General features: G+C 50.7%; 4 protein-coding genes across 4 annotated transcripts; all 4 read left to right on the top strand.

Moving 5' to 3' along the window:
• On the top strand, window positions 1-3,600 carry G6M90_00g097320 (uncharacterized protein; the record flags this gene model as incomplete). The annotated part of the gene is made up of 2 exons (XM_014691122.1): window positions 1-1,984; window positions 3,236-3,600. The coding sequence occupies 2 exons, from the start codon at window positions 1-3 to the stop codon at window positions 3,598-3,600; spliced, it is 2,349 nt and encodes a 782-aa protein (XP_014546608.1).
• Window positions 3,601-4,822: 1,222 nt separating this feature from the next.
• On the top strand, window positions 4,823-5,264 carry G6M90_00g097330 (uncharacterized protein; the record flags this gene model as incomplete). The annotated part of the gene is made up of 2 exons (XM_066131527.1): window positions 4,823-4,935; window positions 5,006-5,264. 2 exons carry the CDS (start codon window positions 4,823-4,825, stop codon window positions 5,262-5,264), a joined length of 372 nt encoding a protein of 123 aa, XP_065987558.1.
• A 2,608-nt stretch (window positions 5,265-7,872) lies between these two features.
• Window positions 7,873-9,138, top strand: CCP1 (Cytochrome c peroxidase; the record flags this gene model as incomplete). Its single annotated transcript, XM_014691121.1, has 3 exons — window positions 7,873-8,365; window positions 8,467-8,840; window positions 8,911-9,138. 3 exons carry the CDS (start codon window positions 7,873-7,875, stop codon window positions 9,136-9,138), a joined length of 1,095 nt encoding a protein of 364 aa, XP_014546607.1.
• A 2,070-nt stretch (window positions 9,139-11,208) lies between these two features.
• sed3_1 (Tripeptidyl-peptidase sed3) lies at window positions 11,209-13,135 on the top strand (the record flags this gene model as incomplete). The annotated part of the gene is made up of 4 exons (XM_066131528.1): window positions 11,209-11,424; window positions 11,519-11,741; window positions 11,800-12,998; window positions 13,064-13,135. The coding sequence occupies 4 exons, from the start codon at window positions 11,209-11,211 to the stop codon at window positions 13,133-13,135; spliced, it is 1,710 nt and encodes a 569-aa protein (XP_065987547.1).
• Window positions 13,136-14,167: the final 1,032 nt, after the last annotated feature.

Consider the following 14,167-nt stretch of genomic DNA (forward strand, 5'->3'; position numbering starts at 1 on the left):
ATGGACCCTTTTAAATCTTCTCCCCAATCGCCTACCCCAGAATCCAGGCCAAAATTACCTGCGGATACGAAACCCGCGGTAATTGGTCTCTACGGATTGCCAGGTTCAGGAAAGTCGTTTCTTTTGAAGGAGCTGAGGAAGCGTCTCAATCAAGGTGAATACGAATTCTACGAAGGCTCTGACATGATTTCGTCCCTTGCCCCTGGCGGGCTGGAGGGATTTCAGAAACTTGACGAGATCGGGGCAAGTTACTGGCGAGCCCAAGCAATTGATCGGATTGCTCACAACTGTCGCCAAACCGGGAAAACCGCAATAGTCACGGGGCATTTCATGTTCCGATCTGAAGGACACTACAAGGCTGTGTATACGCAAAATGACATGGCCACCTACACCCACATCATATATCTGAACATGTCAGCCAAAACTCTCCATGTACAACGACAGAAAGATGAGAATAGGAAGCGCCAATATTTGCCTATGCAGGATTTGGAGGCGTGGAAGCGAACCGAGGTGGATGAATTATCACGTCTCTGTCAAGAACATGGCATTCTCTTCTCTCTCCTGGCCGAACAGCCGGACAACCAACTTCTCACTGCCTTGAGGCTGATACAATTTTGTCACAGAGTTAGGACCGTGCCGAACATGGCTCGCGTCGACGCTAGGGTTAGTGAGATTCTGTTCGGCCAAAATAACTTGCAAACGATGGTTGTAGTCGACGCAGACAAAACCATATCCAAAGAAGACACAGGAAAGACGTTTTGGGACCCCCAGGCGCCTCTTGAAAAGTTATTTGGCGGCCCGCTGGCTTATTCCGAGGCTGGATTCCTCCAGGGAGTGCTTCTGTACGAAGAAGCAGCCAATGAAGAGAAATTCGAGCGCATGTGCGATGTAGTGGCGTCCAGAACCGAGATTCATGCCGAGTTCAAGGCGCTTTTTAAAAGGATAGCAACTCAAGATCATGTAGGCGCTGTCGTTGTGACTTGCGGTATTCGGCGAGTTTGGGAGAAAGTACTGGAGAGAGAAGGACTGTCCCAAACAGTCAAAGTCATTGGAGGTGCAAGGATCTCAGATGACATGGTTGTAACGGCGGAGGTGAAGGCTCGGATTATTTCGAGACTGCAGCGCGAGGAGAAACTCCGTGTTTGGGCCATTGGTGATAGCCCCCTCGACCTGCCCATGCTCGAGGCAGCCGACGAAGCCATTGTTGTCACAGGCGAGGAGCAAAACAGGAGCTGCAGCATGGACAGTGCGCTCCTGGAAGCCATCCAAACCAGAGGCCTCAAAGCTCGACAAGTCTTGCTGCCGAGTAACGTCTCCCCACGACTTACGGATGCCGTGCTTCCTCAAATTCGTCTTAGCGACAAGGAACTTCTGGACTCTGTATTTTCTCGTCGATGCCGTCTACACCCACATGTTTGGCACGCCACTGACAGGAACGCTGCAAGGTTGCTCATGTCCCCGACTCGGGATGCCTTGGTCGCCGGCCCGATGTTGAGGAAAGCCCACGCCAATGTAGGGCTCTATCTTGCCTGGGAATTCCTGTCAGAGGCGCTGGGGGTCGAGGAGTATGCCATGCGGCATGTGCAAGGCCATCATGTCATGGGTCACCGCGTCCGACATGAGCGAGAAACCACCATTGTTGCCCTGATGCGCGGCGGTGAGCCTCTGGCTTTGGGGTTGAATGAAGCTTTGCCTCTTGCCATGTTTGTTCATGCCGACTCTCCGGACGACATTCGAAAGGACCATGTTGAGAAGCAAAAGACTGTGGTTCTTGTTGACTCGGTGATCAACAGTGGCAAAACATTGATCGAGTTCATCGAACGAACGCGGAAGTTGTGCAAGGATATACGAATCGTCGTTGTGGCAGGCGTGGTCCAAACAGATGCTGTCATGCAGGGACACGCCCTTGCCAGCGTCATGGAAGAGTATGGCGTTCATATCGGAGCGCTTCGTTTGTCGGAGAATAAGTTTACCGGATTCAGGGGTACGGATACCGGCCACCGCCTGTTCAATACGACGCACATGGCTTAGTTCTGGACACGCGTATATGACAGCCGCTCTTTGTGTGGTATCAACGAAGACACCTGTGCGAGGTTTCTGCCTTTGGATGTGAGATTGATAGTTCAGAACGCAAGGTTGGTCCAGTTTTCCCGAGGGGCATGAGGGTTGGGTTGCGGCTGTTGAAAGGGTGAAGGGTGTAGTGAAATAGTGACGTGAAAGATTGATACAGAATAAATCGGAAACGAGACACTCATATAGCGGTGCAGTCAATGAACACGTATAGTAGACGACCTTTCACATTGTTGTGATGCAAGAGTGTTTGTGAAAGCGGCATGCAAGCACAAAGAGCCAAAGGCACATGTCAAAGGCTCGCTTCGTTGGGATGTCTTTCACGGCCAGTCTTTTGTGGTCATTTTTCATGAGATGCCACCTGGCCGAACTCGAATCCTGCTCTTGCATCTTGGTTCTTTAATTGAAGACGCCGATGAGTCAATGACAGAAGGTGTTGATGTAAGATGATGGCCACTCGACGGAGCGCGAAGCTGATGTACAACACCAACACAAGTATGACTAGGCATGTGAGGCACCGTGTTGAACATGCACCTTGAGACCCAAAAACTATATTTATGACGATCAGAAATTTATGTAGTGTTGCATGATATATTCGTAGTTACCTCAAAATCTTGCGGTTGCATGTAGTGAATGCTACCAAGCGGGTTCAAACTCTATAACGCCTTTGTTGAGCAGGCCGCCCAACGCCCGACGACCAAGCGCACAATGTAAAGCGCTCTGAACAGAGACAAATACTACGCCCTTTGAAGAAAGACTAAAGAATCTTTTCCTTTTAGTCTCCCCTCAGTGCTTCAGGGCCCCGCATGGCCTGCAGATTCAGAATACAACAAGGCAGACAAAGACCAAGTCATGAGATTTTCAACAAGAATGAGCAAGAAGTCCGTCTTTGTGCCTTTGTCGCACCGCCCCTATAGCAGCGTCAGAAAATAATCTCCATGCGCACATGTACATTTAAACAGATTTATGCCTGCCCTCGTCGGAGCAGGGTATACGCTCATATGCTCCGTCAACATTATCATTTATACATACCACCCCGAGTCGAAGTCGCTAGGGTCCCGACTCCGGGCAACACGTCACGCGCCTCTCAACATGCAACGAATAAAGAGCAAGTAGACTACTATTTGCCCTGTTCCCTGTATCTGTCAATACTAACCGGCCGCAGACGTCTTCGCCAAGCGAAAGATTCAACTTGCCCCTGAACCCGGGAAACTGATCGCCGCCGCTCACTTGAAGAAGCTTGCGCCCGAAACAGACGACGACGGCTATGAAAAGCGTCACTCACGTTCGTACGAGTTTGAAGAATGGGGCTATAAGGAGGGCAAGCTTTCCAATGTGGTTATTAGGGTGTCCATTCAGGCGGATAAGGAGAGCGTTCTGAACGAGTACAACGACGTTATTGTCGAGTGTTTTGGCGAGGGGTGCCGCGACAAGAAGACGAAGAAGGAGAAGAAGAGTGCTAGAAAGCTGTTTAGAAGCAGACGGGGCGTTGGGTCGACGTTTCGGCGGGTGTTTTTGCGCGGTGCTTAGACTTGAAGCACGGGGAGGGAGATATCCAACGTTGATAGCGGCCGGCTGGCCGGCTGCAGGTGGTGGAGGACGGTAAATTGGGAATATTTGTAATGGTTATTTTGAAATGAACACTGTATGATGACGCGGATCTGGTTTTTGGAGCTGGGGGGTCTGTGTTGGGCGCGATTTGCACAACTTGACTTGGGGAGAATGGGTTCGTCTCGGAGCCATAGAGTCTAGACTGCTGCTCACTGCGCTGAGGGTGGTTGCACGACGCAAGGCAGAAGGAGGATTTCACCGAGGAGGAAGTGAATATCGCGGAGATGATGTCTGTTCTGCTTGCGTTTCTCTCTTTGCTGGACGGGGGAGATGTGACGGTCGTAATGATATGTGACGAGATGGAGCTATTTTTACTCGATAGATGCCTTCTGCTGCCTGAAAGGTTTCAACATTTCGTTGGCAAGACTGATCAGGCTCTTGCTCAGGAGAAGTGTTTTGCCAGTTTGCCATCTGTACAATGGTCAGGTGGACGTCGAATGCAGGGGGTTTACGCAATGCAGTGCTTGCAGCGGCATTTATCGTTTATCCTGCTTGAAGTTCTGAACTACCCACCATCTGCTCTACCACAGCCGAAACAAGAGCTGTCCTGTATTCTTTTCTATGCATGAGATATTGAGACTCATGTTCGTTGCCTGTTGGCAGTCCAATAATAGACATGGCAATGGTGTAAGCACAGCGTGCATATCGAACATGAGCCTGCGTCAAAGATGAAGCCAAAGCCCGGTGAACATGGCAGCACACGAGCCCAACATGAACCTTTTCAACACAGCCGCAATGCTGACTCTGGTAATCTAGATCTCCCTGGCAAGAGTGTTCGGCGTGTGGTTTCCAGCCAACACAAGACCCCAATACCTTGCCTGAACAGGGCGTGATGGGAAGAAATGGTGCCACGGTCTCCATGTGAACAGATTACGAACAAGTAGTCCTGCATGAGGATCAGGCGCTCTGATTCTTGCCATGGAAGCCAGAAATTTACTATTTAAAGGGTCCTGTGGCCGCAGGCTCTTCTCAACAACTTGGTCCTCCAGATTTCCAGACCACCACGTCTCCCATCAGACCTACACTTCTCCTTCTTCTTCACCCCTACAACATCACCTCCCCCGACGAGGATTTGGCTTGATAGCCAGATAGAAAGGGGACTCACACTACAAAATCTGAAAAATCCGGGCAAGGAGCGGCCATGCAAGAGCAACGCTACAACTCAAACGACCAAACGTGGGCCGAGGCTTTCGTTGATCAAAGCGGTGCGGAAGAACCTATCGATCTTGAATCACGCGCGCGGAAATATTGCGGGTATAAGACTGGGGGAGAGCCTTCTTTTGATCAAAGCGGTGCGAAAAGTACTGCGGAACTTTTATCGCAGGCGTGGAAATATTGCGGCTATAACCCCAACGAAGAGCTGTTCGTTAGCCAAGGACCTTCCGTCAACCAAGGACGTCCCGCTGGTCAAGGTCATTTTTATCATCAAGGAAACTTCCACGACCGGGGAAATTTCCTTGATCGAGGACACCCCGTCAACCAAGGAAATCTCTATACTCAAGGATATCCTCCTGAACCAGCACCAGCACCTTTCCATTCTCAAGAATCTCCTTCCCAACCAGTTACTTTCCAATGGGAATTAACCCCCGCACCCCCCCCAGCCGCCGCATCCCTCCCATATTCTGAAGCTCAACAAAATGCCGATAATGCAGAAAGTTTCAATAATCCCGGACATTTACCTGGTCATCACTCGGGCAATTTGCAGGTACCTCGGTGGCCCCGTCGTCGTGGCCGACAAAGAAATAAACGTCACATTTGAAAGCCTAAGAGAGGACTAGAGGGGATTTTTCTCAGACTACATATGAATTGACGCCAATAAGACGGCTCTGCTCAACCCCTACATCCTTCCCCCGAAGTGCAAGCGCGGAGACACTGAGGAGCACGGTTCGACGGAATCATGACGCACATGGACAAGTGGCAGCCGACCCCTTGGGCGCGATGGGAGAAGGAAACGCTGGATTGGATCGACCTCCATGTTGGAAGGAATTTGAGGATCTTGACAAAAAACGACGCCAGAGACTCCGGCTTGAGCGGAGAGGGTTTCGAGGCATTCTTCAAGGACTGGCATCTCGCGGAGGAATCTTGTGAAGCAGTATGTGCAGGGCACTGGCACTCACGAGCGGCCCTGCTTTTCGGACGACGAGGGAAAAGAGCCTCGGTGACATCGTGTTGCTCGCGGACTCCCCGGAAGCTGCACCAGCTGGAGGCGAGTGAGGCGGAACCAGGAAGCAGGATACAGAATCAGAGGGCTGCGCGCATCTTTAGCACTCGCGTTGGATCCCCTGATTTGACGGCTTCAGGTCTGCAGTTGAGAACGGGGCATACTTTGGCGAGAGAGTCGGCTACAGTTGGAAGTTGGTTTTGAGGAAATTCGTGTTTGGGATGTTGTTTGTCGGCTGCGGGATACTTTTCCTATATTGAAGTCACCTACATTCGTTTTTCCCACAATCTAAACTACAATGTCATGATGCATTGTGCCATTGTCTGACAAGCACACACGGTGCATGCGAAGAGGGTATATTGCAGTTGACAATCGTGATTTCTGCCTCGTGACGACGGTTCTCTAGTTTACGTACGACCAGGCACGATGTTTGTATAATTGGGCTTTACTCGACGACAGTGAGTTGATGCAGTGCCAGCATGAATATCGGAATGGGTGGGAAAGACATGATTAGTAAATATTTGTGCTCAACTGGCAGAAAGTAAAGTGTCAAGTTTATACGGGACGTAATTAGTTGCCTCTCCAAGAGTCTTTACATATGCTCGATTAATACAGCTTCGGGAGTGTCCCTCTGTGGGTGTTATGCGAATAACTCAACTACCTTTAATCTCACAATACTTAAAACTGGAAAACGTCTGTACATTCTAGATTCTATTATCTCATTTTTATTTTATTTTATTTTTATATTGCATCAATTTATACAGCTTATATTGCTCAGGGGTATAGTTTGTATGTACATTCCGCAAGTATGCCGAGCCTTGCAAGAGCAGCAAGGACGCGAATAAGCATAACACTGACATTAACCCAATACACACCACAAGTTTAAAACCTAGAGTGCTCAGGGCCCAGGGGACTGTTGGCCCAAAAGGCCGCCACCATCAGATTCAGTTCCTGCATGTGGTTTCGCCTTGTGACTTCGACTTGGACCCAGCAGAATTTGTGGGTCCCGCAGACTGGCCGTGGCGTGGCATCGTCGCATTTTTTTTCAGACGGCGTTTGCGCGAGATTACTGGAAATGTATCAGTGCGCCGGGGTCCTCCTCCTTCCGGGCAAGTTCAGGCATTCAGACGCCGCGGCAATTGGCCAATACGTTCAATGTTTCTCTGCGTCTTGTGAACAGACGTTTGCTTGTGAATATTATTAATGCGCCTGTCAACAGCAGATGTCAGAGCTGCCCGGTTTTCGGCTATACTGAGCGGTTGCCACTTGGCTTTGCATTCACATTCGCATTCGCATTCACACGTGCGTGCGAGGACAGCTCTTTGGAACCCTGAGACTCAATTGAGCAGAAAGAATTGCCAAAGCCGACCTTCTTGCCAGTCTCATCACGAAACCCCAGTCGTCCACTACTCACGCACCATGTGCTCACTTACCGTGCTGTGCGCGCCCTCCGAGGCCTAAACAGACGCTCGTCGAAACAAATGCCATCAATTTACAAGCATGAGCTCAAACAACCCTTCTGGCCACCCTTGCCTGGGGATTCGCGCGTCTAGGTACTCCGTATCGCATCACCTCATCCACCTGTGGAGAGTGAAAAGAAAATCAACTCCACTTTGCATATACGCCGGTCCCCGTAGACTGTTGCGAACCACTCAGGGTGCCTCAATTTCCATCAAAGCCCATCTGGATGGATACCCCGTTCCTGTGTCCGTTGGATCTTGAGTGAATGCTTGACTGTCGTACGGTTTTAAACTATGTTTCGAACGGAGTCGGGACTCGGGAGTGCCTTGGCCTTTTATCTTTGTCGCCCTGCGCCCCGGCAACCTGGGTTTCTTCTTCGCCTTCTGGGCTGCGATTTTTCTCACTTTCTTTTCTCCTTCACACCCCCCAACAACTCTTCCACATCCGTCTGGCCATTTATCATTGTGATAAAGTAAAGGTAAGAAAAATCCGGTCCTTGCTTTGCGCGCCTCTGAACGCACGCCGTACTCTCCGTATCAAGAATCATCTTCCGTGCTGACATTTCCAAGATGGCTTCCGCTACTCGTCAATTTGCCCGCGTGGCAACCCGAACCGCTGCCCGTAACGCCTTTGCCGTCGCTCCTCGCCAGGCTTTTCGCCAGCAGGGTCGCCGGTGGTACTCCTCTGAGCCTGCTCCTCAGAAGGGGTCTTCCACCTGGTTGTACCTGACTGGTGCTGCCGCCGCGGGTGGTCTCGGATTCTGGTACTACACTGCTTCTGGCTCCCCTTCCGCCGCCTCCAGCAAAATCGTCAATCCCACCAAGGAGGACTACCAGAAGGTCTATGACGAGATTGCCAGCCGCCTCGAAGAAAAGGACGACTATGATGACGGTAGCTTCGGTCCTGTGCTGCTCCGTCTCGCTTGGCACGCCAGCGGTACCTTTGATAAGGAAACCGGCACTGGTGGTAGCAACGGTGCCACTATGCGCTTTGCCCCCGAGTCTGACCACGGTGCCAATGCTGGTCTGGTTGCTGCTCGCAACTTCCTAGAGCCTGTCAAGGGTAAGCAAATCAACATGTTTTGCACCAACCCAGTCTCTGAGCAGCTGGTTCAGTGTGACTCTGAATCCATGACTAGAATTCGGGCTGACTTCTTTCCCTAGCCAAATTCCCCTGGATAACCCACTCTGATCTCTGGATCCTCGGCGGTGTCTGCGCCGTCCAGGAGATGCAGGGTCCCTACATCCCCTACCGCCCTGGCCGTTCTGACCGTGATGTCTCTGCCTGCACTCCTGACGGTCGTCTCCCCGATGCCACCCAGGGCTCCGACCACCTCCGCAACATTTTCTACCGTATGGGCTTCAACGACCAAGAGATTGTTGCCCTCTCTGGCGCCCACGCCCTCGGCCGCTGCCACACTGACCGCTCTGGATTCTCTGGTCCCTGGACTTTCTCTCCTACCATCCTGACCAACGATTTCTACCGTCTGCTAGTTGAGGAGAAGTGGCAGTGGAAGAAGTGGAACGGGCCCAAGCAGGTATGTGGCCGAGATTTGGTCTCTTTCGGGGTTTCCCCTCTTGAAGCACTTGCTGACTTGTTCGCTGCAGTACGAGGACAAGACCACCCAGACCCTCATGATGCTTCCCACCGACATGGTCCTCGTCCAGGACAAGAAGTTCAAGCCCTGGACCGAAAAGTATGCCAAGGACAACGACTTGTTCTTCAAGGACTTCTCCGCCGTTGTTACCAAGCTGTTTGAGCTGGGTGTTCCCTTTGCCGAAGGCACCGAGAACCAGCGATGGAACATGAAGCCCACTTGGGACGAGTCCAAATAAACGACTTGAATGAATTCTAAACTCAGCTCGAGTGGTGGGACGATAGATATATAGATAAGGGTGAAGACCCAGCGGATAGTTAGACCTTGGAGCGACATGTAGACTTTAGACGGAATTTCCTTTGTTTGTTATTAGGCATTCGACATGGCAAATGCCGGGCATATTGGAGGAATAGCAGACACATGGTTTCTGTGTCGACCATCTGGTATGATGGCAAATCCTCGTACTGTACAAAAGACAGATTTTCTTCCGCTCTGGCGTGCGTAACAAGGTGAACTGTGTGTGGATTGTGGTTCATGTAAATTTGAACGCGGGTACAAGCCAGGTCTGGTCCCATGGTCCAAGGGTCCGAGTACGAAGTTGAAGTTTGTAGACTGCGCGGACGGCGGGCCACGGACTATTTAAAGCATGCACAATCACCCAGCCAAGAGCAAGCCATTGGTCCTGGAAAGACGGAATGTGCTGCAATAGAGAGATTGTCATTGGCTCAGACGAGGAGGTGCGGGCGAAAGAATCGAGAGACGTGCATGGATTCCCCGCATTTTGGCCTTCAGGCATAATTATGGTGGACGCCGTTGGTGGCGGATGTGTCCGCCTGTAACAAGGACACGATTGTTTGTTTGTATTCCCACGGGGATGAAATCATGAAGATTACACGCACGTGCGGGTACATGCAACTAGAATGTTTATGTTCCACCGATGCCTCAGGTTGACGATATGGACTGGACACTTTGATCTGGGAAGGCGCGCCTAGCAACCCTTCCGACTTTGGCATACCATCCCTCGACACTCCACTTCCTAAACTGCGCAAAATTCTTTGCAACCTCTCCCTCAGCAGAAGTGTCTGATCTCTGCGGGCAATCGGCTCTGTTATGTTTCTTCAATTACTAATTGATTCAATTTTCTGAAACACGTCAATTATACAGCATCTTGACCTCAAGCAAGGGACTGCCAATATATTAAGCCAACGAACGCCCTGCCCCTTTTGGCCGTGTTTCGTGGGTACTAATGCCAAGCGCTCTGGCATATCCGAGATTTTAGGGCTGGAATGAATCTCGGAAGATCAGCAACCCGCATGCGCCATGTAAACATGAGGGGTCGGGAAGGTAAGTTTGAATCATTAGGGAAGCTACGACACAAGACTAAAAAGTTCCTCCTGAGGTTGATGCCATCTGACAGCGCACCGGCACGTCGATTCATTGAGCGACTCCATGGGCCAACCGGAAACAAGCCTCATGCATCCTGCAGCCTGTGCGCAATCTGCTTTGCCGTCAATCCTCACACTACCGAACGCACTCAAACGCTCTCCCAAGGATGGAAGAGTCGAGCGAGATAATGGATGTGCGCGATGGATGTGAGTCAGGCTTCCGCTTTCTGCGCATGTACATGTTGAACCAGCGGTCCATGGTTTCATGTGGATGTTGCTATGGAAGTGGACCTACATCGAGGCTTGACCCGAAAAGGTAGGAAGATGAAGTAGCCGGTCTTCTGTAACACTATCCGGACCATACAAGGAAGGCCAGTGCCTATCACGACTTGATACGGATAATGGCCTCATGCTTCATCGGTTATGTCGGCAAGCTCAAATTGCAACTCGCACTGCCCATCAGTAGGAAGGCAGGCCTGTTAATGCTGCAATTTGCTAGCAGACCAACCGGCGCGGGGCGAAGGTCGAATCTTTCGCTAGGTCGCACCGGGACATCAACCAGCTTATAGGTGCTTCACAAATGACGTAGATTGCAGAATCACGTTGATCAAGCTTCCTGATTAGGAGGCCATGCTAGGTTCTTTTTCCTACGCTTTTTGTGTGATTCCGTGCAAAAATTTATGGATGAGGAATGCGGGAGAGACGCTCTATGCCATGGCTTGCATGTGGACCGGCAATTGAAGGCCATTGAATAAATAGGCCTCTCAATTCGTCACTATTTCTACGGGAGTTCCTGAAACCCAGAAGCTAGAACTAATGTGAACGTCACACATTCAACCTTGTCACACCACAACTTCACTGGGGCCTGTATCTTGCCGGGCAGCGTCACGTCACCTATCAAAAGTGTTCGTGACAATATTTCAATGCTTCTTCTAGGGACACTCGGGGCCCTCGTGGCCTTTTCCTCACCTACCGTCGCGATCCCGGCTTCCAAAGTCAGCATTGTCCAGAAAATCTCCAACGCTCCTCAAGGATGGACCAAGCATGGTGCCCAAGTCGACAAGACCACTTCTATGGTGAAATTGCGCTTTCACTTGACACAGCCGCGCATTTCAGAGTTTCACGACTTGGCCATGAAGGCACGTTGGTTATTTTCTACTTCTTTCACTCCCATTTCCCCATTTCCTATAGATGTGAATTTTTGTTTACCCAATCGTTGCTGACTGCTCTCAGATTGCCACTCCTGGCAACGAGTTGTACGGAAAGCATCTCTCCAAGGAGGAGGCAGACAAGTTCCTGGCACCCAAGCCTGAGTCTGTCCAGGCCGTCCAAGAATGGCTCAGAGGCGAAGGTCTAGGTGACCACGCAGAGGTTGATGGCTCGGGTGACAACATCCTCGTCCATGCCAGTGTTGCCGATGCTGAAAAGTTGCTCCACGCTGAATACGACCCGTTCGGTATGGCCCCTTCCAAGTGAGACAAAAACTCATTGAACTAACACCTCACATTCCACAGTTGCACAAGATTCTGGAGAGGTCATCATGAGAACGCTCCAATACAGCCTTCCAGATAATCTCAAGCAACACATTGACGTCGTCCAGCCCACGACCTATTTTGGCGTGAAATCCGTCCGTCTCACACAGATCTCCCTCCAAAACAACAATACTCCATCCACCCAAGCTTCGTGCAAAAATAGCAACCCGGCTTGTTTGTCTGACCTGTATAGCTACGGCAGTGCCAAGGCTTACTCCAACGGGCGCATGGGAATCGCCGGCTTCATTGGCCAGTTTGCCAGCAAGTCTGACTTGGCCACGTTCATGAGCAAGCAAGCTACGCAGAACAACACAGACCAGAGTTTCTCCTGCGTTTCCATCAACGACGGTGGTTGTCCTGAGAACAACCCGGGCGTTGAAGCCAATCTAGATACACAATATGCTCGGGCTATTACAGAGAAAATCCCCAACGTGTTCTACAGCACTGGAGGCTCACCACCCACCAACGGCAGCGTCCCCGATAATGAGCCATACCTTGAATTTTTAAACTTTTTCCTCGGCCTATCCGATGAGGACCTCCCCAACACCATCTCTATTTCCTATGGCGACGTCGAATACACCGTACCAAACGACTACGCCACCAAATGCTGCGACTTGTTCTGCAAACTCGGCGCCCGTGGTGTCTCCGTCCTTGTTTCCTCCGGAGACTCCGGCGTGGGCGGTAGCTGCCCGGGAGGGAAATTCGAAACCTCATTCCCAGCGGCCTGCCCCTGGGTGACCACCGTCGGTGGCACAGACGGCACCGGACCTGAAAAAGCCTGGTCTGGCTCGGGAGGTGGCTTCTCCGAGATTTTTGCCCAGCCCAGCTATCAGGCCGATACTGTACACCAGTGGCTGAAGAATGACCAGACGCACCAGAGCCAGGATCCGTACTTTAACAGCTCTGGCCGGGCGTACCCCGATGTTTCTGCCCTTGCTACCAATTATCCGATTGTCGTGAACGGAAGCACTTTTGGTGTTATGGGCACGAGTGCTTCAGCTCCCGTGTTTGCCAGCATTATCCAGCTGATAAGCAGTGATCGCTTGTCGAATGGTAAGAAGCCTCTGGGATTCTTGAACCCGTGGCTGTATAGCTCTGCTGCGTCTGCATTGACGGACATTACGAACGGTTCGAATAGCGGGTGCGCAAACATCAATGGAAAGGGATTCCAGGCTGTTCAGGTAAATTCCTCCAGGCGTTGGTGCTTCTGTACGTGGGGGTTCTTTTTTCGCTAACGTTTGCCTAGGGGTGGGATCCCGTTACTGGTCTTGGTACGCCCAACTTTGAGAAGTTGTTGAAAGTTTCGCAGAGCACATGATTCGAGATGCTAGAAGAAAGAAGTCGTTTTGATATACATGAGGAAACTTTTGTAGTTCAGAATGAGCATATAGAAGCTATTGGAGGGGAACAATCGAGCATCTGCGGTCTATAAGTCATATTTGTTGCCAGTTTACTCCGGTTGTGGAACGAAAAAACTTTACACTGGTGTTAGCGGTAATGACTTGTGATGTGTGAGCAAGAAGTCACTAGCTTCAAATTACTTACACGCGAGTTGAAAATTCCGCTCCACAACCCACGCTCAATATTACACGTGGACAGGGTCTTGAATAAACCCATATAGGTCTTCAAACCTCCAATATCGCATTATGCTCTCTAGCTACACCCGAATCCTCTACATGATGAGCCTCAAAAAAGTCTCATCACTCGATCATAAATGTGGCACCTATTCTGCAACTACCGCGGCTCTTCCCGCCTCAAACTCGATCATCACCCATCTTTAGCTGCTCGCCGGGAAAAGGAGACTGGTGCCCATGTCTATTCTTCACGCGGGCTGTCTTGGCTAAAGACTACGCTAGCGGCTTGTAGTTGTCAAATGACATCGCGCTGGGTAGGGTACAGACACTGCCCTACGTTTAACAACGTGTTGCATTATTTAACAGCGACGGCGATACGAACAACGCCTTCTTGACTTTCTTCTTTCCCTCTTCCGTTCTTTAAAGCTGCAAATTCACCATGTTGATCCTTGGAGTTTTTGCGGCCGCATCGATTTCTCGACCTGGCGAGGGGGCAATTCCGGCCCCTAGCTTTGCTGGCACTATCTGTACAGGCATTGTGTTTGTGGTTTGGAATCATAGTTTATCGGTAAATAGTAACAACTGGCGCAGAACTACTAGAGCCGTATTCCGAGGTTTTGTAGAACGAAGGAGTTTCCTTGGAGCCACAATTGCGGACATTGAACTAGACTTGGCGGGTTGTAGATTTGCGGTAGGTGCATATTGTCGGTTGCCATGTCATGACTGATGACTGATGAGTTTAAGGCGCCCCTTTATCCAGACAATTCACCAGCATA

The sequence above is a fragment of the Metarhizium brunneum genome, chromosome 6, assembly GCF_013426205.1.
Source record: "Metarhizium brunneum chromosome 6, complete sequence".
In the NCBI taxonomy this organism is placed as follows: Eukaryota; Fungi; Ascomycota; class Sordariomycetes; order Hypocreales; family Clavicipitaceae; genus Metarhizium; species Metarhizium brunneum.